Genomic DNA, 22513 nt, shown 5'->3' with positions numbered 1-22513 from the left:
GCAGCTCTCCCCACATAGAAATTTCCATCCTGGATCCAGATTCTACTCCTTTTGCTCTTTCTGAAGTGTTCCTTACTGTTTAAATATACACTTTTGACATTGGTGGTGTTCATCACAGCTCAGAATATACCAAGCCTCTGCAAAGGGCTTCAGGAAATTAAATATTTGTCATATAAAATGTCCTTCCCCGTGGGTTTTCTACAGAGCAGAAGGATGCACGAAATTATGTGAAATGGCTGTTTAGGGTAATTGACTTTTGCATGTCAAAAATGCCATGGGAGAGATGAGAAAAATCTCCAGTTCTCACCTTGAGAACCCTGCCAGGTTCCCGTGGCTGCTCCTTCCTGTGGCAAGACTATAGAACTGATAAAACACATCATATTGCCATGTTTTCAGGGGAGTTTACTGTAGCAAATACTGTAGCAAAATAATACCAAAGGAATAAGGGAGACTTCCCTTGGCTTTTATGGTCCTCAGATTATACTCTAAACATGTAATTCATAGGTGAGAGATGAATCCATGGAGAATTAATGTTAAGGAATACGAATGTGGTTGTTCATCTTGAGTGTCATTTCCTCAATTCATGACCAAATCTTTAAAATATGCAAAAATAGTTTTTGACTGGAAAATTTTTAATGTCTTTCAAGTCATTTCAAGGGGAGAAGTTCTCAGAATCAGTGAGTTACTGTTTTACTGTCAAATTTCTTGTGACTGTTTGGACAGACCTTTAGTTTTGCTTGAGCTTATTTTGCTGAACATATGTATGTGCCTTTAATATTCATCCAGTTCATTGTAAATACTATCTATTACTATTTTGTAAATAATTGCTCTTCACTAATGGGATAATAATACTTGATGTGGTGGTTAATACTAGATAACAGAACCCATTTGTAATTAAATAACCCTGGTGAAGTGACAGCATTAAACAATCAAAGGGGTCAACTACTAAGTATTAACAAGTAGTGCATTACACATTATAGTTATTATGGCAGTAATTATTGTTCAGTGATACATTCTACCATTAGAAGTGTATTCACAAAGGCATTCCTTATTGAAAAGTCACAGAATTAATGCAGGCAATGAGTGTCTGTTGTATAATGTTGGTTCTTTTTTAAATAACAGTCCTTATTTTCTGCTCTTCTGTACTAAACCTGTGCTAAATGTTACCACTGATTTAGTTTGTTGCAAGACATAAAGTGCTGTGTAAGGTGTGCTTTGTTTATTTGTGCAAACCCTGCAATTACAGGGGACAGCACCATGAAATATTAAGAGACTTGCCATCTGTCTGTGCAAAGATGTTAGGTGTGGCTGTAGTCAAGGCTGAGTGCTCTGGAGTAGGAGGGAAGTTTTTATATTTACATTCCATATGGTGCAAACAAAACATGGAAAACAGAGTACTTTCAGGTTGCACCCCCAAGGTGAAATCCTGACTGTCCTGCAGCCCAAGCCAGATTCCTCTCCTGCTCTCAGGGAGTGCAATTGTCTGTTTGTTGTCTCAGCTCTTAATTCTTATTAACTTTAAAAGGAAAATATTTGCATTTTAGCTTCCATTAGCACCTTAAAAAATTCTGTGCATTTGCAGAATCCAGCAATTCCCATCAAAAGATTAGAAACTCACAAGAACTGGCAATTTTGGTAAAAAAGCCCAGAGGTGACTGGAGCAAAGACTCTGGAAGAGTCATAGGACACAGTGGCCAGAATGTGTTGAAAAATTGTCTGTTTTTTTCCTCAAATGTGACATGAATTCTTCAAAGATAACATGAATAAATAGGGTTCTTATTGATGACATGGAGGACAGTATCACTTGGTGCTTTGCTGTTTCAACATCTCTCTGCCACAGGGAAGAGAAGGCACAGAATGAGACAGCTCCACCAACCTGGTTGTAAATCTTTGGGAAGGAACTGAAAGGAGTCTTTCTATTATTTGTTTTCATGCTGCCATCACCCAATGCCTTTAATTGTTGTTTTGCTTTCATAATGTCTGGTCACATCACAGACATTTTTCTGGGTGAGTCAATCCCTAGATTTTGAGTACTGTGCCAGCTTTGACTTCCCAAAGCTGGGGTAGTTCTCTGCTCTTTCAGTAACTGCTCACCTGTAAGACTGCTCCTCTTCCTTTATAGGTGGTTCCCTTTAGGCTGACCTGCCTTTAGTGCTTCCTAAGTGAAGATCTATCAAGATCTAGGAAAATCTATCCATGGATTTTTCAAAGGGCTTGGTTGACACAATCAAGGCTAACATTCCCTCTTCCCAGCTCAGACCGTGGCTCAGTGTCCAGGCAGCACAGCATAAATTGTTTCTGAAAGATTACTCCAAAATCAGGCCCAGAGATTGTATTTTAGTTTGACATAATAGCACTGTGATGCCTTTCTTGTAGTCACAAGGGTATTTTTAAATTCAGATTTCAAGCTTATTGGAGCAGGACCTGTCTCTAACCCCACGGTTTAGTTTCCATGCTGCTCACCCCAGTAAGGATCCCAATTTATTCCTGCTATTACCCTAATAGAAATAATAAGCAGCAATAAGGTGAAGTAATGTGAAAATAGAGAGCAGAGATTTTGGTCAGCAGTCTTTAAGAATGTTGTCTTTCACATTCTTAAAGTCTATGCTGACAGTTTACTGAAGGAATGAGGGCAATTTACATTTTAAAGCTTAGTTTACAAAATTGGCTTGGCTTATTAGAAAGTTATGGATGGGATTTTACAAATCTGTCCCCTCTTATCTCACCCTCTGCACTGTTCATGTTTAATCTCTGCATATATGCACAGCATTCCCATTCCAATAATAGAGAAAACTGCCTCTAAACTCTTCACCACATAGGTACCCTGCAACAGTCTTATCCTGCAACCTGTGGAAGAGATTTCACTGATTTTAGACTTATTTGTCAGCATCCATTACCAAGCAACCTACAGGATTTCATCTGCAGACAAATCAGATTTAAACCCACTTCATTTTTAAACAGCATAATTGAGAATTCCATTTAATCTAAGTGTGTACCACACTGACTTTTACATCTTCCTGAAGCTTCCATTCCCACCCAAGATTTACATGATGTGTTACCTGCTTTTCCTCTCACTCTTTTTTGTCAGCTAATGGCTATTCAGAATGCACATTTTATATGAAAAATTGTTCAATTATTATCTTTTTCTCCTGGACAACTTGAAAAAGAGGAAGGCGAAATGAACATTAAAAGCTTGAATTCTGACTTGTTCACAGATAAAGCTCAATATTTAGATTTTTCTGTGGGCTGCTTTCATTCCAGCTTGTATAGGGAGGCATAAATTAAGCCCTCTCTACATAACAGCCTATTTTCCATTCGAGTTTCATCTTCATGAAGGACAAACAACTTTATGTATGAGGGGTTTTTTTTGCATACCTGCTGTTCAGACAGGATGCAAACATTTCACACCACGGGCTCCTCTTGTGAGGAAGCGAGGTCAGCAGTGGGCACCATCCAGGCTGAATTGATTTGGAAGGTGCATCTGGGGATGAGTTGCACGAGGCTTTGCAGGGCACAGGTTGTGGTGCCAAGTAGGTGAGAGAGTGGAGCTGACCCGAGGGTGCCCCTTCGTTAGCTTTTGGTTCAGACTGGGAGGCGGCTTTGGAAATGAATCCTCCAGTTCCCTCCTCTGCCTGTGGTTTGGTTCAGATTGTGCAGTGAGCTCAGGGATCATGATCTGCCCTCTGTTAGAATGAAAGCAAACTGAAAGGCGTGCTTGGGAGCACACTTTTCATACTCCAGCTCATCAGCAGAGAACAGAGAGGTGTGCAGAGGGCAGGTCTGGGGTCCTCATCCCTCACTTGGGCTCTGAGCATCTCCTGTTGGCCCATTCTGCTCCTGGAGCTCCTGCTGCCTGAACACAACCCCCCTGTAGCACACCACTGGGAATAATTGTTTGTTCTCTTATTAAAGACACGCACTAGCTTGCAAGCATGGATTCCTTTCACATTATTGAGGGGTTCCATAAAATGCAATGAAATTCCCTTAGGTCTGCAAAACCCTGTGTGAAGTTTTTCTACAATTATGTGAGAACTGCAAAGGTGATGACAATCTGTGCAGTAATTCAGCTTTTTAAAAAAGTAATAAATAGGGCATTCATCTCTTCTGAGTTTCAGAAACAACCTGTTTTCCAGAGAGAGATTTTTCTTCTGGTATTAAAAGGGTCATACTTTATCCAAAGCAGAAACTAAACATTTAATGTATTGCTGTTTATGTTCTTTTTATGTTTGTGAGTGTGAATATTTGTGTTGCTCTCCCTAATAGGAAGTCAAGAAAGTTGTTTGGGCATATGGGTTTCCTGTCAAATATACAAGACAAGTGATCATCAGAAAATAGGCTACAACAGAGTATAAAAACAAACAAAGAATATGGATATGGAGTTTTGTTGTTCAGAAACCTTGCAATGTATGAAAATGATTTCACTGAAAGTCCAAGAGTCCTCCTTTCCTTCCCCTTGTCCATTTTTCATTTTTGTTACATTGAGCTGGAGCAACTTGGGTGAATGTACTGGATGGAAGTTGGGGACTGAGAAGTTATAAAGCTTTAAGAAATGTATTTTGTTTAACAATGGGATTAATTTCTCCACTTGCTGTTGACAACAGAAGGCATTCTCCAGCTGTCATTAACAGTTTCAGCAACAGTTGATTACAATGTAGTTCTCTAATTTTGGAATAATGGTGATAGAGGATATATGTGGTCCAGGTCATCTCTGCTGCTGTCACTGGTAGGAGTGTGCACTGCAACAGATAAAAAGCTTGTTCTGTCTGTACAAAGTTCTTTGACACTGGAGAGCCTTCAGAGTCATTTTAAATTCATGTCCTCAAATGAAATGCAAATGTTCAGCTGGTAAAAATCAGTGCATGATGCCGTTGAATCCTAGGAATCAAAAGATAATGTTATTACTGATTTTACAGCCTAGTGCGACTTCCCTGACTTCTAACGCCGACATACAGGGGCCATGTCCTTTCCTGAACTGTCATCCCTTGTGTACATCTCTGATCTTTATAAAAAATCACAGCTTCTCAAAATTTAGAAGGTTAAAAATTAAGGAACTGAGTGAAGCAGTAGGCATTGTTTCTTACAGTCGGTTCTTCCTTTATTGTTAAAAATAAAGATGATGTTTTGGAGCCGAGTTTCCACCACGGGGTTTGCTCATGGGCTGTATTAAGCTTTAAGTGGTTCCATATGATGATCAATTGTTTAAGTAGCTTGCATTTCAACAGCACTTAAAACTTGTACTCGCATGATTGACACTAATGATTCTGAAAGAGACACTATAGTCTGTCAAGTGAGTAATTTGTTTTTTTAAAGAATTGCTTGAATACCTGTTTACTTGGTAGACTGTAACAGTGGGGGTGACACTGTGAAGATACAACCAATAAATAAGATGGTTTCCTTTTTTTTTCTAAAGTATTTGAAATACATGCCAACAAAATCTGTCATGATGGCTGTGAGGGAATGGATATTCATATTTCTGCAAAATTCTGTAAAATCAGAGTTGTGTTTTTGATCTAGATGCCTCTAGCTTTTAAAAATTAAAATTATTAGCACCTTAAATACTGAAGTGAGATAAACTTCAGTAAACCAGGAGATCATAGTATTATTGCTTGTATCTTCTATAATGCATTTATAGATGATATTTGTTTCATTTCATGAACAGTTACTTCTTAACAAATTGTTGGCCAGATCTGAGAGCATGTGGAACTTGGAGGACTTTAAGCAAGAGAGTATTTGTTAATGTGGTTGATAACATCTTGCCTTATATTTGTTACTCCACTTGGAACCAGATTAATCTAAATAACTCACAGTGGCCATCAGTGGGGAAACAGTCACATGTGGAGTAATCTGAGGAATTAGCAGAGACTCCTCTAGATTTCCTTCCCATTCCTCATCCGCAGTGCTTTCCATGGCAGAAAACACAAGCCCTGTGAGATGGATTCCCAGGCATTTGGTTCCCCACCCCTGTCCAGAGGGCTGAATGCAGACCCCCAGGGCAGGGACCCACCCTCAGCATTCTCCAGACTTTTCCTTGCCCCTGGAGGCCCTCTGTGAGTGTGGTGTGGAGCCGGGGGCTGCAAGCACTGGGGCTGTTCTGCAGGGTTACTCTTGCAAGGTGTCTGCACAGCAGAGTCTCTGGTGCTGGTAAAGGCTTTGGACCCTGCAGAACTGGTAGGATTTCGTGTTGCTGCTCGATGTTAAGAGCAGAAATGTGCTGGCAGCGTGAAGGACAGGATGGCTGAGGCTGGGAGAGGCTGGAGGGTGATGCAGAAGCGTTGGTCTCACCTGCTCTCTCAGCACAACCTCCCTGGGTTTGCAGCCAAGGGGCTGCTCTTTGGAAAGTCATGTCTGAGAAGATCTTTTCATTCTTTGGACACAAAAGGAGAAATAGACTGGGGGGTAGAGGATCACCTCAGCTTTTATCTTATATTTTTGTGACTTCTCTGGTTTTAAATACAGCCCACAGGATTTCTGTTCCTCCTCAAGCCTGTGCTGACCTTAACAGGAGCTGTGCACACTCCTCAGTAACATCTTAAGACCCTTTGGAGTTTTTAGGTGAGGAGCTGCCTCTCATCCATGTGTTAAAATGTGCAGATGATCACACACTAAGGGCACAATTTACACAATTCCCCTTGCTTTTAACTGTTCCCATAATTTACTTCTTGAGTGGAATAAAGGAGAAGTTACATAAGGCCCTTACTAATACTTGGGATTAGGAATGTTGGATGCCTCTTAGACACAAACTGCAGGCTCTGCTCAACCTATGATGCATCAGGAAATCAGATTTTATGAGATTATAACAACTTCAAGCATCTGATACTGGCTGAAGTTTTCAATTTCTGAATAGTAATCTTTTGGTTAATGTTCTTAGTGTATTAAATCTCCTTAATTCCAGAAACCTTTGATCTGTATATTTAATAAGACATTGCTGTTGAAGTGCCAAATGCTTTGTTTGCACATTTTGAAGTTTCAGGGATCTGTTGAAAGCACCAGAATGTCCTTTGTAGAAGATTATTTAGATCATAGTCTTTATTGACTGGTGAAAGTGTTTATTTTCACAAGAATACGCAGGAGCTTTAAAGCAGAATGAAGAAAAACACTGAAAAGAAGTCTCCTTCCACTCCAAAGTCTCATTTGTTGAAAGAAAATGCACATTAATTAAAAATTTAGACACTTCATTTCTGTTGCAAGGCTCCTCGCAAAAGACAAATTATTTTATACATCTAGTATGTGTTAGAACTGACAGATGAGATTAATATGCTTCTTAAATTACCATTACCAAGGGTCAATTAATAAGTGAACTAACCTTGTGAAAGTCATTCTGAAAGACTAGTTACAGATCTGTAATAGTCCCTGTCAAATTACATAGAATTGAGAAAATGAGAAAGCTGTCAAATAAATAGGATACCTACTAATTGCATTCTGCTTAAGGTAAATGAGCCTTTGTGGTTGTTGTTGGAAGGAATAAGAGATAAGTCTAAGAAATATTACCAATAATAATATAGAAATTTGGACTCAAATTTACCTGAGGGAACATGTATGTACATCTTGGTAACAGAAAAGTCAAAGAATAGGGGGTGTGAAGGTTGAATGACCATTAGAGAATTATTTTTTAATCCATTGTACAGATTATCACCTTGGTAAATGCAAAATTCTCCTATTTTTTTATTCTTTGATTATGATACACATTTTAGTTGGCCTCTCCATCTTTAGATGTTAAGTTACTTGTGCAAATTAAGATTTCATGATGCTTGAAAGAAGAAAGCTCAATATGCTGTGGGACTTGACAAAAAGGACCCCTGATAACAGGTTTCTCTCTGTGGGAAGGACTTTAAAAATCCTCAGCTCCAAACCTTCAGGCTACCCAAGTGTTGTATTAGTCACCAACCTTATTTCTTGTCATCAGTTTGGAAAACAAAGATCACAGAAAAAAAAAAGTTTGCATTCTTCCAGAAAATATGGAAGACTGAAGACACTTCCATCAACAAAACCACCCATAAACCATTTCTGGGTTACAGTTGGGTGTTCACAGCTGTTGGCAACTGCAAATAGGATTTTGCACTGTAGGTTCCAGCCCAAGCCCATTTGTAGGTGACTGGGTTGTGTCTGTTAAATTATCCAGCTACTGAATAAATATTTTATACCAATGTTAAATACCATGAAAAAGCCCAAAGTAGCTGTATGATGTGAATCTTGAACAAGCAGCAAGTCAAACACTTCTTGGTACAGCAAACCCCAGGCTTATTGTGATGGCAGCAGTGGCTGATTCTGCGTCTGTTTTCTAACAGTGTGAGTTAAGAAACTTGGTGTTGATATGAGTGTTTCTAAATTAATACTCGTGTTATTGGACAGGGTAACCACACCAACATATGGTGCCATGAAGCTTTGAGCTGGAAGTTGGATATTGCAGCCCTCTAAATGTTTGTAAGGGAGGTTAAGTCAGGGTGTAGCAGCCATACCATGGACTGAACGGATCAGTCAGCACAGCTCTTCAGCTCTGAACTAAGGCTGAAATATGTTCAATTGCAGCATTTGATGGGTAATTTTAAAAGATAGATGTGGTTCTAAAAAGGAACCTGTTCAGAGAAAAGGTTAAAAAAAAAAAAAAGGTGTTTCCATACATTTATTCATTCTGCTCTCTGTGATCTTCTGCTGGGTAAAGCAGAACAAGAAGCAGAAAAATAAACTTAATGTCACTTTTCTTGTCTGTTGTTTCATTAGTAATAGGACAGTTTTCTAACATTAAAAATCGTGTATAGATCAAGATATTTTTGGTGAACAATTTCATTTTAGTTAAGCTCTTACAATATAATTTACCTGCTGTCAAATCCAGTTGGAGCGACATAGTTTGGTGTTATCATATTCCAGAACGTGTCAGGATTTGATGAGCTATGAATATTGTGTTTAGTAGTATGCATTTTGATAAGATTTTTTCCAACCTTCCACTGAACAGTCAGAGAATCCTTCTCCAAATGTCTTTTTTTCTACAGGAAAACATCCCTCTTATACAATTTTGTTTCCTTGCTGAAGAGGCAATCCACATACATGCTTAGTTTTGACCTTTTAGTGAGAGATGAAGGTCTGATCACTTAAAATATGTTTCTAACAGGCATATTTTCTGTGTTTCAAACTTCCCCTTTCTTTGAATTGTTCAGTATGAAGCTCATTTATCTTCTGATAAAAAGTAATTCTTTTTAAGTGGTGTCTGTAGTAAAATTAGGGCAGGTGAGTAAACTCAGTCCCCCTCACTGTCTGTCAGCTGCTCCATTTAATGGTGTTTGTAGGAGAACACAGAGTGCCATCTATTGAACATTTGTGTGAGCCAGCAACCCTGGTGAGACACAACCATAGGTATAAAATATTTAAATACAGAAAAACTATCAGCCTACAAGAGGTTTTAGTGTGTTTTCCTTTGTTTTCTTCTTTGAAATAAAAGGAAACAATAATTCTTCTTTGCCTCCTTTAGGTTTGGGAAAATATTTGGAGATCTTTCTGCTTTCCTAAGTAGACTCAATAATTTTAAGTTGTTTTTTTTTTTTTTTTGCAGCTGATTTTACTTTCCTTATAGAATCATAGGATCATTAAGTCACCATGCCCACTAAACCATAGAACAAAGTGCCATCTCCACTCATTTTTTGAACACTGTCAGGGATGGTGATTCCACCACTTCCCTGGGGAGCCTGTTCCAATGCCCCACCACCCTTTCTATGAGGAAATTTTTCCTGATGTCCAACCCTGACCCTCTCCTGGTACAAATTGAAGCCCTTTCCCCTTGTCCTATTGCCACTGCCTGGGAGAAACAGCCCCTACCTCACTGCACCCTCCTGTCAGGCACCTGCAGAGAGCAATGAGGTCCCCCCTGAGCCTCCTTTTCCCCAGGCTGAACAGCCCTGAGGGGATTTATCCCAGATGATAAACTGTATTATATCAGTTTATGCAATATATTTATTTAATTTATGTCTTCAGTGAATTCACTGAATAATTTTTATATTAGTGATCATACTACAGTGATCTCTTTGTCCCTTCATATTCCTTCAGATCCTGCACTGCCTGCAAACCCCTTTAGGGTTTAGCTCCACGATTTTAGATGCCTTTGGTGATTCCAACTCCAGAGGATTTACTTGGTGTCACAGCAACAAACCTCTGGTGCTACCTCAGTTACAAACAGACCTGTTTTACTGTTTTTGAGAGGCTCCATATGGTTGATGGATTGCTACTGATTTCAGCTCAAAAATCAAAGCCTTGGGATCGATGGGGCCGAGTTTCTCTGTGTGTTTTGCATTGAGCTGGCGAGTCACTTAATGGTGATGGATTTATAAATAGGTTACTCCAAATAAAAGAAATTATCTTATGTTTGAACCAGCAATATATCGATGAAAAGTGACCTTACCAAGAGTGGAAGGAGAAAACCGTGTTTTGGTGATGTAGCAGGATGGATTGAAGGAGAACTTTTATGCGCTTTGCAACTAATTGTTGTTTTATTGGATGTTAAAGTCCAGTCCTTGTGTGTCCCATGTCTGTCAACTTGAAAACAAGAAGGTGACAGGAACAATGGAATGGAGACCTAGTCACAGACCATACCAGAATTTGGGGAATAAATACTAGGTGTTATTTTGTTTTCCTCTTTTTAGAGAGTAACTTTGCATTAAGACACTCTTTGTACTCACTGGGGCTACTGGCAATTGTATTGGTAACAATGGTGACACTTCGAGCTATAATCAAATATATTTGATGTAAATCATACTATACTGTTAAAATACCTCCCTATTGCTTTAGAAAAGTTCAGATTTTAATACACAGAGGCTCATTATTTTTAGAAAAGATCTGTACTGTGATGTTAAGGCCCTTAATTGCCATAGTAAGCCTCAGGAGAGTGTAATGGAGTAAAACACCAAGGTGTTTTCCATTCCTTTGTGAGTACAATGCCAGTTTGGAACTAAATACAAGGAGGTTGAAGAGTCTGTGCAAAAAGTCACCGTGATGTTCTGAGCCTCAGAGAGTCTCTTCAAGGACTTCTTGTTCCAGGTCCTTTCAGGTTTACAGGAATTGCTACACCCTGGTAGATTTTAACGGGTCAAAATGATGCACGATTTCTCTTCCTTTGCATGTTTGTTTCTGCAGTATGATTAATTTTCCAGTCTTACTACAGCAAACCTACTTGTTTAAAATTAGTTACCTTTATTTAATTGCTCTTACTTTGTAACAGGGCATACTTTTATTTCTATTGTGGCATTAATTCATTCCTGTATTCTGTTAGTGATTATCTCTGTGGGTTACAAAGATACTTTTCCTGTTTTTTTGAGTTACAGCTTTGCAATAGGAAAAGTAAATGTTAATGCAACAGCTCTGGAAGTTATTCCTTTTATGATCATTTGGTTGCTGGATACATGAAAAAGGGTCTTGCTGATTATTGTAATTCAAAAGGGTTTTTTTATTTGCAATTTTTGGTGCAAAGAGCATCTAATGAATTTTGTGACTGACTATTCAGGCTTTGGTTTTTTGCTGCAATAACTACGACTTTCCAATTCTCCCTTTGCTGCCAAATAGGTAATATAGGCTTTTTTTTTTTCCAGTTAATGCAACTTGATGCAAGCTGTGAAAAAAAATAGATGTTTCCAAAGCGTTTGCAAAATATCTTTTGGTTGTATTTTTGGACTCAAAATCATTTCTGTTAGCATTGGTGAAAAATAAAAGGGCTTGAAAAGGTTAAAAAAACCACAACAAAACAAAACAAAAATGACAATTACATTGTGAGTCTTGGAATTCAGAAAAATTGCTCTGATAAGGTTGTCATAGTTTGGAGTTTAGGAGAAGCAAGAGGAAGAGAAAAGAGCAGCCTACTTTATCTCCAGAAACAAAATAGTTGTGGGAATGCACTATGGATAAAGTCCTGAAAGATAGTGAGAAATCAGTAAGTCAGATCTGTGTGGATTTGATCTGAGATCTGATTTTCTGAAGATGCAGCACAGGAGTTGCTGCTGGTTTATGTTGTAAAACACCAAGTGAGATCTCAGAATGAAGGGAAAGTGCTGGTGAGTTTATGGTTTACTGAGGAGGTGCCCTTCTAACATGTTCAATGCAGTAAATTATGGTTGACTGAGGTATTTGTAAATAAATCAATCCAGTGAGGCATCCTAGAACTGCTAATTACACCTTAAGATTAATAGTTTTAACAGGTAATGTTGCCATGAGAGCTGAAGACCAGTGAAGCATTTCAGAAAGTTCCTGGGTGAAATGTAACCAATGGAAATAAAAGAACATGGAATAAATTCTGTCCTTTGCTGTGTCACTACATAGCAGAGGCTTGTTGATCCTCAGAAGAGACTATTACTGTGTTAATTTACCTAATTTGAGACTCATTGAGTAAATCTTTCTTTATTCACAGTTAATGTAGAGAGATGGTCCAACATGTTAAGAGTGAGAAAGGTTCATTTTAGAGAGAGAAAAGGGGTAATTAGAAGCAACATATTTTTTTGGATCAGGCTGCCTTTGGCATATCTTTCCACTATATTCATGTCTGCAAACTATTTTTCTACTATAATAGTGTGGAAAGCATTCAGATATTTCCTTTTATATATATATATATATATATATATATATATATATATATATATATATATATATATATATATATATATGAAATATATGCTACTAAACTGTTGCACTGAAATGGAGAAGCTGCTAAATGTGTGTGATCTGGGGGGGTGCTAATCCTTTTAGCTGTTCTTACCAGGAAGATCAGCACTTCACAGCAGAGACTCTTGGTCATGGGAGTCTTGCAGCTCTGAAATTTGGGTGGGTTTCATTACACAAACCCTTAGGATTTTCAGTATTTTTTTTTTAGTATGGTCATCAAGATCCTATAAAGCAGAGACAAATAAATCTCATTGAGTTCTCTTTATCTGACTTCCAGAGTCTAACCTTTAAAAAGGTGAAGCTTAGAAAGGCTACAGAATTGTATCTTACGAGGGTGTGACTATATATAATATGGTGGTATAATTTCAAATATGGAAGGGCAATTTATTTACAGAATAAGCAAATCTTTCCAGGAACTCCAGTAGGAAAACCTTGCTTCCAAATTTTTCTCTTCATTGACACTTCCATCCCAAGCACTCTTCTTCTCTTCTTGGATGAGGCGCTCTGGCTGCAGCTCCACCACTCGAGCACTGACAGGGTGGAGAGGATGAGCTGTCATCCCAGGAATGCTGACACAGCCAGGGACTTGGGCAGCAAGGCAGCAGGATGCTGGGAAGTCCAGCCTGCAAAGTCTTCTGTACAAGTGCTCTTGTAATTGCCTGTTCTGTTGCTTAAAAATAGGGAGACCTGGTTGGTTACATCTGTACTAGCCTGGTATAAGCTTGAATGATCCTTGACTTCTAAGACCTTTCTCTACTCATTTGAAGGAACAGATATTTTAAGCAATAATAACAAAGAAAAATATATGTATGTGTGATATATACCTGACATTTACACTGACCTTTATTTCTTATGCCTAAATAAGTCAGCTTTCTTGTCACTGATGCATTTTAGATCTTGCATTTTTGTTCTTGGTCTGATTAGCTACGGGCTCTCTCTGACCCTGTTACTTCTGGAATCCTTCTGTGAGATGAAACTTGTTAAACTCTTGCCACTTCCTCCCTGTTTGGAGTTATTTTTGAGCAGTGAGAAGGGTGAGCAGTGTTGAACACTGCCAGGAGCTATTTAAAAGTGCAAAGCCATTTTTCAATTTTTCTTCTGCGAGTGTCTTTGTTGTTTTGGTGGTGCAGCACAGAGTCTAAAAATTGTGGCACAGCTTATGTCTTAATCCTTTATTTCAGTCCTACTTTGTCTCTTTCTGATTTCTTTAATATTTTTGTAGTGATTAGACTTGATTGCTTTGGTGAGTCCTGATATCTTCTCTCTCTCCCCCACCCTCGCTCTCTTTTTGAGGGGATCAACATGTGTTCTCTTGTGATATGGGAAGATTTTAATTAGTATTTGTATGATCATCCTTAATACTTTTGGTCTGTGTGAAGTACACATGGCTTCTTGAAGAGCTGTATTGCTCCACAGATTCGAGGGATGTTCTTCTCATTTGTTCACCGAGGTTATTTTTGGAGTGGGCATTCTCATTTCAGCTCACAGAAAACATTTAACAGGATATATCCTTCAGAAGTTATTTTAATTCAATCTTTTTGTGGCTATTTGAGAGGCTCTTTGTGGCTTTCTGTTGTGAGGATGCATAACATTATTTTCAGTTGTGGTTTTGTGTCCCTACAGCTGTAGAATAGTGTGTAATGGAGGGAAAAAATGATACACTGAGAGGACAACCAGGTTTTCAAAGCTCTTTCAAAGGTGTTTTGATTTTAATAGAATATATTATCCAGTCTCATAAGGCACTTTGAAAAATCATACTGTGCCCATGTTGGTAGCTTAATAACCTTTGTAAATCTAATTTTACATTACTTGCTCAGCAAGAGATAGAAATCAGTCTTGTATCCAGAGATCAAAAGCCCAGATTCAAGCTTGACTGAAATTTTGTCTGGTCTCCAGCTTTGGTGAAGTTATTTCATCTCTGTTTCTTCTCCCACCCTTTGCCTGTCCTATTTCTGTGGTTGATGCTCTTTGGGAACACTCTGCTGTGTCACATCAGCTGGTTCCACCAGTTCTGTCATCATCAACCAGGATGGTTCTGAGCAGTTTGAGCACCTCACACCTCCTTTATGCTCACCCCTAAAATGGGATTTGGTGCATTTTGGAGGGTGCAGGAGGGTTTCACACACACAGAGAGCCTGAGGGGAAGCTCTGCCAGGATGGCAGGACCTTGGGGCAGCCTCTGCCCACCCACCCTGCCCTGTCCTGCTGCCACAGCGGGGTTTGGGTTTCCCCCACAGCTGGACAACAACAATGCCTCCCTTTCTCTGCTCCAAATTCCTTTGTTCCCTGTGACTTTTCCATAACTAACCAGTTAAGCCCAGTTGCTAGATAAGAAAACAATAAAATTAGAGTAATAATGTATTTTTAAAGGAAACAGAATCTAATTTTTGAGATGGATGCATTAGCAAGGTAAAGCCTCTGGAAGATACTGATAGGAGTACTCAGAGTGGCTAATTAACACCTTCCCACCTTGGCTCTGACTCTGAAGGTGAGGTTAAATTCTCCCATTGCAGGTAATGGTGCCATTTTTTCCCTCATCTCTACATCACACTGTGGTAATCAATACCCTGCCATCAAGCTGTCTGAGATGGAATCATGCTTACCTATGAGACACAGTGGATTTTTGGTTTGTATCCTCTCCCTCCATCTATTCTTGAGCCACATGAAAATTAGCTAATGTTTTATTCATATTCATAAATCAGGAAAATTTAATTGTAATTAGTTTCTGTTTGTCTGAATTATTGTCTTCTCCGAGCTTTGTTAGGTAATTGCATAACATTTTTACTACAACCTTTCATTATAAAGAGATTTTCTTTACTGTTTTTTATGAACAGGTGGCTGTATTTCTGTTTTCCTTACCACGAATTGCCTACATGAATGATCCTTAAATCTGTCTCCTTTCCTTACTGTCAATCCACACTTAAAAATTGATGGTACATAAACCTAACAAGTATCCTCAGTCATAATTCTAATCAAATTAGGAATAAATAAAGCCAACACTGGTCTGTACCTATGGACAACAGTGCTCCTGTGAAGCTGGGGCTGAGGAACCTGTAGAAAAACTATCTGTTGAAACAACTGGAAGAATTCTGGGAGAAACACTCTTATCAGCAACAAATTGGAAATTAAAATAAGAAGGCAGGTAATGACTAAATAGCCTGCCTTAGACTTTGAAGATAATTAAGCATTAAAAGATATTCCAGATTTACTTATGAAAAACTTCAAATTTATGAGGTAATTTTATGTGGGCCATTGGCTGGCTGGCTGCAAAGTAAAAACAGACATTTATATGCAGAGAAGGAAGGTGGCTATCCAGAATCATTTCACCCAAGGCAATAAATGAATGAAAACAACTGTTCTGTGAAGAGAAACTTTTGAAATTACCTTAAGTAATGGTAAGAATGAGGCTGGTTATCTTCTCCTGTAAATGTTATTGGTGACTGCAGAGTGGAAAGGACTCAAGACTGTGAAATAAAGCAGAGTGTTTAAAACAGGTTTGTGTAATTTTAAATAAGCTTTCTAAACTTCTGGTAATGTCACTATATTTAGGGTGATGGAAGATTCTGCTTTGCATGTGGTGAGAGAAATTGGATGGGGAGTCAAGAAAGCCATTTTGAGAAGGGAGAGTATTAAGTAAGAGTTAGTCAGGCAGGCTAAAGTCTGTTCCTGCCTGCAGTTTTGGGGTTTACTCTGCTTTTCCCTATTTCATTAGTGTGCTTAATTTTATCAGTGTTTCTCAGATATGTTAGGGGCAATAGCCAAAGTCTGCTTTGTATCCTGTCATGGAGACTTGTGTTGTGAGGTGTAACCATTCTCCTAAAACCTTGATTATCCTTTGTAGTTTGCATGTACACTTGTGTCAAAAATGAAATTGGGATTTAGGCTCAGGAGTTCCTGAGAATCGATTTGGGTTCTGATGAACAAAACATCATTATCATAGGATGGTTTGGGTTGGAAGGGACCTTAAAGATCATTTGGTTTCAACCCCCTATGAACAAAATTCCATAACTTTCAAGTTGGAACAGTGACAACATAGCAGGTTTTCACTAAATAAAAAGGCTACAGAGCTCTGCAAGTTTTTTTTTTTATTAATTTGTCCAAATCTCTCTTTATACTTAGCACTTGTCCTTGGAGCTCTGTTGTTATAGTCAGGTAGGAACTTACACACTCTTTGAACATGCCATCACAATCTGTTGTTATCAAAAGAATTAATTGAGTCTCTTCCATACATCAGTCAAGTTTTGCATTAAAACCAGATAGGGTTTCCTGCCTTCTGTGTTGAAAGACTGAAATCTCCCTCTTCTGATAGTGAGGCCCCATCTAATTTTCCACTCACTGCCTGCTCCAAGTGCCAATATTGTCTTTTACTTAAATGCTTTTCTCACTTGCATGTGTTGGGTGTTTGTAAGTAACAATATATTTCTGTTATTTTGTGAGCAGTGGGACTTTATGGAATTTTTTTAGGTGGTTTTTTTTATATGTTTGTTTGTTTTGTGGGGAAGCAAGATAAAAGACAGCTTCTTTCACTGACTAGTCATATAAAGATAAATGGTCATAAGTTCAGTGCTGCAGGCTTTTATTTTGGAGACACTGCAGGAGAATGGGTTTAAAAAGAGCTGCTGAGTTAACCCATAATGCTTAGGGCAGGCCTGAAAGTTATTGTACAAAGATTAATAAAATAAAGTCCTCTGTCAGCTTAATAAAATGAAGCAGAGATCATGTAACTGTTCCTATGGACCTGTCAGGCCAAATTTTTTGGACAGTTGGTCTCAGATGCAGTGGACTTGGCAATGATAAAGTAAATCCGTTTCAGTCATTAATCAGAATCTCCTATTCTTTTCCTTAATCTCTTCTACTCTAGGAAAAAAGTCTAAAACCTACTGTTAGATCAGCCTTTGTTTTAAACGACTTACAATTTTGATAAAGCAGCTGAAATAGGGGTTTTTTTTTTAAATTTAGCAAAGCCTTTGTTCTTTCCAGTGAACAGAATAGTCACTTGATATCAAGAGATAGATTAAGACCAAATTATCTTGAATTTGAAAATTAATTTGCTGGAATTTCACAGAGAAATATTGCTATTCTTTCACTTCCCAAAGCAATTAGCAAAGTTTTGGTGAGTCAACATTTACCAAGAGAAAAGTGTCCAGCTCCAGAGTCCTCAGCATGGGAAAGACATGGACTTGTTGGTCCAGAGGAGGCCACAAAAATGATCAGAGGGCTGGAATACCTCACAGGCTGAGACAGTTGGGTTATTCAGCCTGGAGGAGAGAAGGCAAAGGCACCAGGAAGACCTCAGAGCCCCTTTCAGCACCTAAAGGGGGGTTCCAAGAAAGCTGGGGACAAGCATTTTAGGAGGGCCTGTTGGGTAGGATGAGGGGGAATGGTTTTAAACTCAAAGAGGAGAGATTTAGACTGGATATAAGGAAAAGAAAATTGCAATAAGGGTTCTAGGCCAGGTTGAAAGGGATTTGGAGCAACTTGTCCTTGGTGAGAGGGTTGGACTGGATGATCTTTAAATGTCCCTTCCAACCCAAACTATTTTATGATTCATTTTGTCAACAGTTTCCAACTGTAGCTAAAACTTTATCTGACTTTAATGTAGTTCAGAAATAAGACTGTTTTTCTTCCTAGTCCCCATCACATCATATGCCATCAAAGATTCCTGCAATGGCTTTGGAGTACAGGGTTAAACAAGCCTGGAAGATGAAGGGGTGTGTGCCCTCATAAAGCTTCAGCTGTGCCAATGCCATGGGAATTATTTGTCTTCAAATCAGAGTATTTGTTAGCTTTTAAACTGTCCATATATATATGGAAATATATAAATATATATAGGAAAATATATAAATATATCTATAGGGGAAATAAGGCTTGTGAAAGGCTTGCAAGAACAATTACCAGAGAAGTGAGAATAAGCAGGGAGTAGATGTTAAAATGGACTGTGACACTATTTACAAACAGTGTATTTGAGTAGGTAGTTGACTCGTAACAAATACTCCTACTCACACCCATCACATTGAATTAAAAATGTGGAAAGTATCTATAAGCAGAACAAAATACAGAGAGAGGTGATAATAAGCCATCCATTTTAATAAGGAATTAAAATTCTGACCTAATTCTTTCCCACTAGGATTTATCACTAAGTTATAAATAACTTACAGGTATAAGACATGGCAATGAAGAATAAATTAACAGTATAAACAAAATGCTCAGAGATTTCCAGCCCCTGCTGTTACCACTTTCTCAGGAAAGACTGGAAGAGAGTGATATTAACATTGGAGCTCAGGTTCATTTTCTGGCTGGCTTAACTCCATTAAAGAGTTGAGTCTGGGGATGGGGAGGGCAGGTGAGAATGATAGTGCTGCCTCTGACATGTTTATTGCTGTATTTTATTGATTTCTTGGTGAGGGCAGAGAACTGCAGGTACAGCACACAACTGTAATCTTTTCTGTTGAAAAATCAAAATTGATCTTTTCTATTATTTAACAAGTTTTGGCTTGGTTTGCCCTAACAACAGACAAAGCTTTGGTGAGCCATTGTGGTTTTCCCTTGCACCTGGTTTGGAGGGTGGAGATATACAGCAGGATCTTTCTCTCCAGCTTTTGGAAGCAGAGGAAGTCCAAACCAATCCTCAACTGCAGATGTCAGCTTTCTGTTCAACACTGGGATGTGGGTGTTTGCAGTTTGCATGTCTTCTGCTTACAGGAGCCTGCATGTGTTTTATCCTTCCATACCTTCCTAGAAATGCTGGAGAACTGTCAAAATTGCCTGACTTAATACTCCATGCCACCATCTCTGAGAAAATACATTTAATGTCTAATGAATTCTTGCAGGTTCGTGGTTTTGTTTTGTTTCCTGTTTGCTCTGTTGTTAAAAAGCCTTTAAAATGAGCATTAGGAGATATGTCAGTTGTACCAGATAGTTCTACACATGTGCACTGGAAATGGGATTGAAAAAAAGCAAAGAAACAAATTCTAACCAAATTTTCACACGATTAGTACCAAATTTGCAGAGTCTTTGTTTTCTTATACTCTGGTCTTTTCATTCTTTGGGTAATATGCCATTTTCAAGCTGCCATCTTAATTCAAATGTACATCTGTCTTTGTTTCTTAGGTTAGAAATCTGCTCTGAGCCCGCTCCAGAAGATTGGGCTGCAAGTGTCGCCCTGGGCAAGATCTGGTTCCAACAGCACTGATCTGAGCTGTTTTTTTCTTACTCTCAGCTCCCTGTGATGATGAATTAATGAATTCACTCCTCTCTTTTCCTTCCTACAGCTTGAAGTTGAGGTCACAGACCTGGGTGGGAAAACCATCGACGGCCCAGTGCGCTTGGATATTTTTGTCATTGACCAGAACGACAACAGGCCAATGTTCAAAGAAGGGCCTTATGTGGGGCATGTCATGGAGGGATCTCCCACAGGTGAGTCCATGGCAATCATATCTCTATAAATAGTGCACAAATTGACTTTTGAGAAATGTATCATTATCATATTGTGCAACTTTTCTTGCTGATTTTGTGGCTCGGCGAATCCTTCCCCTGCACAAAGAGGTGGGACCAGCAAACCTTTAGAACAGCAAGTCCAAAAAACAAAGTCTCTGCTGCTAAAGTAAAAAAAAAAAGTTTGGAAATAAAAGCTTTGATTTAGGTTCATTTTTTTTTATGCATCTTTTAAATCAGCTAAGAAAACCCCTAGGATATGATTAATATTCAGACCAAATAGCATGTAAAATTTCTGTTCAGAGTGGGAATTTCAACTTTTTTTTCTTTAAGTTTAGCTGCTGGAAGAGTAATTTTTCTTTGTTTATATAGCAGGAATATAGTAAATACTAGAAATAAATTGAAAGCTTATTATGAATAAACTAATATTGTAGGGCAGATTGAAATACTGAACAATGTTGATAAACAGATGCTGTAAGTGCAGATACAACAGTTGCAACAAAATAAAAAACACACTTGGAGAATTAAAGTTAACAATGAATTGTTCTGATTAAATTTACCGTTGATTTTGTCTGATGATGAAATTCTATAAGAATAAGATATTGTTCAAAATTTCAATTTGGGCACAACCATCCTATTTAAACTCTTCCCACAGGCTGAATTAGTTTGGTTCGACTGTTGTTCTCAGCTGTTGTGTGATTTTGTTGAATTATTAACCAACTTTTCACTTCCACTTGAGAGGAATCTCCAGAGCATTCTTAAGCAGTAATTGTATGAACAGATTATCTGCTGGAGTTAACCTGGCTCTTGGTGATAGAAATCTAAGCCAGAAGAAGGTCTTACTAATGTCAGTGGACTGACAGTGATTTCCCTGAGATCAGAGTGGTGGGTCATATATTTGGATGTCTGTCTATACACCATTGAGCACAGGGCCTTATCCTCCTTATACACTTGAAGGTATGAGCATGAGCTTAAGGTTTTGGCTGATGGACTTATATTTTCAAATGAAAGCTGGAAACAAGTGTATTATATTTTCATGAATATTTAATATTCATTGAAGCTTAATGTGGTGACATCTGCTTTGCTTACTGTGAACAAGGATAGACAGTGCCTTTCACTCCCATGTATTACATACCCATAGGACTAGAAGTTATTTGTCCTTATTTTATTATTTATGCAGTTTCTAGAAATGATGTAACCTTTTGGTGAGTTTTACTTTCCCCGTATTTGAAAAGCTGCAGGTATTAAATGCATTATGAGCTGCTCCTTCACCAGGTTAAAATTTTAAGGTGAATGTTTATTTACCTCACTTGTGACAAGTGTACAATGAACACAGGAGAGGCTCAGGGAGCTGGGGTTGTTCAACCTGGAGAGAAGGAGGCTCAGGGGAGACCTCCTCACTCTCTACAACTCCCTGACAGGAGGGAGGAGCCAGGTGAGCTCAGGCTCTTCTCCCAGGCAACCAGCAGTAGGACAAGAGAGTTGGGTCTTCAGCTGTGCCAGGGGAGGTTTAGGTTGGATTTTAGGAAGAAATTTTTTACAGAGAGAGTAATCAACCATTGGAATGGGCTGCCCAGGGAAGTGGTGGATTCACTGTCTGTGGAGGTGTTTAAGATGGGACTGGATGTGGCGTCAGTGCCATAGGCTGGTAACCAAGGCAGTGTTGGATCAAGGGTTGGACTTGATGATCTTGGAGGTCTTTCCAACCAGGTTGATTCTGTGATGTTATATTGATGATATTTTCATTCAAACAGGGAATGTGTTTCGTATATGAGAGTACAGCTGCAAGTGGAACACTAACTCTTTTCTATTGTAGGACTCCAGTACACATTCTTAATTTATTTCAGGTATTGATTGCTTCTTTGGAATTCGGAGGAAACTTCCCTAGACTGTCCCACTTCCAGTTCCCTCCAGGTTTCATGATTAGCTCCAACACATTGCTCACAAATGCCACCGATTCCTTTGCACAGCCAGTCAATAGTTGTAGCACAGCGTGAGTAACTAATCAGATCGAGGGACCAACTTTATTACATTTTCACCCAAACAGCAACATCTTCTTGTCATGCCCACTTAGATACACACTCCTAGACCACTGAGCAGGGTGATGTGATTTAGGAGATTCACAGCCTCCATATTCATATTTCAGGAAAAGAAAGTGGTGCCAAAGAGCTCAAACTGCTCAGTGGTTCAGCTTTAATCCTGCTGGTGGTCCCTGAGCTCTGGCTGTGAGTGGGAGCTCCTGAGAGTCTTTCAGTGGCCTCATCTCCCTCCATCAAAGCAGAGGTTTACAGCTCGTATGTACCACATGTACCCAAACAATATTTAGTCTAATGTTTAGATTTGACTACTAATTCCAGGCTATGGGACAACATTGAACTGTCCCCTGCTGTAAGTTATTTTCTCAAATTCTATACCAAAATTCTCTACTCTCCCATGGATATGTTTT

The 22513-nt window shown here is 38.7% G+C and overlaps 1 protein-coding gene across 3 annotated transcripts in view; it reads left to right on the top strand.

Moving 5' to 3' along the window:
• Nucleotides 1-22513, top strand: part of CDH13 (cadherin 13) — a 446130-nt gene that overhangs the window by 232160 nt on the left and 191457 nt on the right. For all 3 annotated transcript variants that reach the window (XM_051801744.1, XM_051801745.1, XM_051801743.1), the window contains one exon: nucleotides 19905-20049. In XM_051801744.1, coding sequence (XP_051657704.1) covers nucleotides 19905-20049 — 145 coding nt within the window. The remainder of the gene's footprint in view (nucleotides 1-19904; nucleotides 20050-22513) is intronic.

The sequence above is a fragment of the Manacus candei genome, unplaced genomic scaffold (assembly GCF_025592945.1).
Source record: "Manacus candei isolate 608988 ecotype Guabito, Panama unplaced genomic scaffold, ASM2559294v1 h1tg000053l, whole genome shotgun sequence".
Lineage (NCBI taxonomy): Eukaryota > Metazoa > Chordata > Aves > Passeriformes > Pipridae > Manacus > Manacus candei.
The sequence above is the reverse complement of the archived record's forward strand: the minus strand, read 5'-3'. Positions and strand labels throughout refer to the sequence as shown.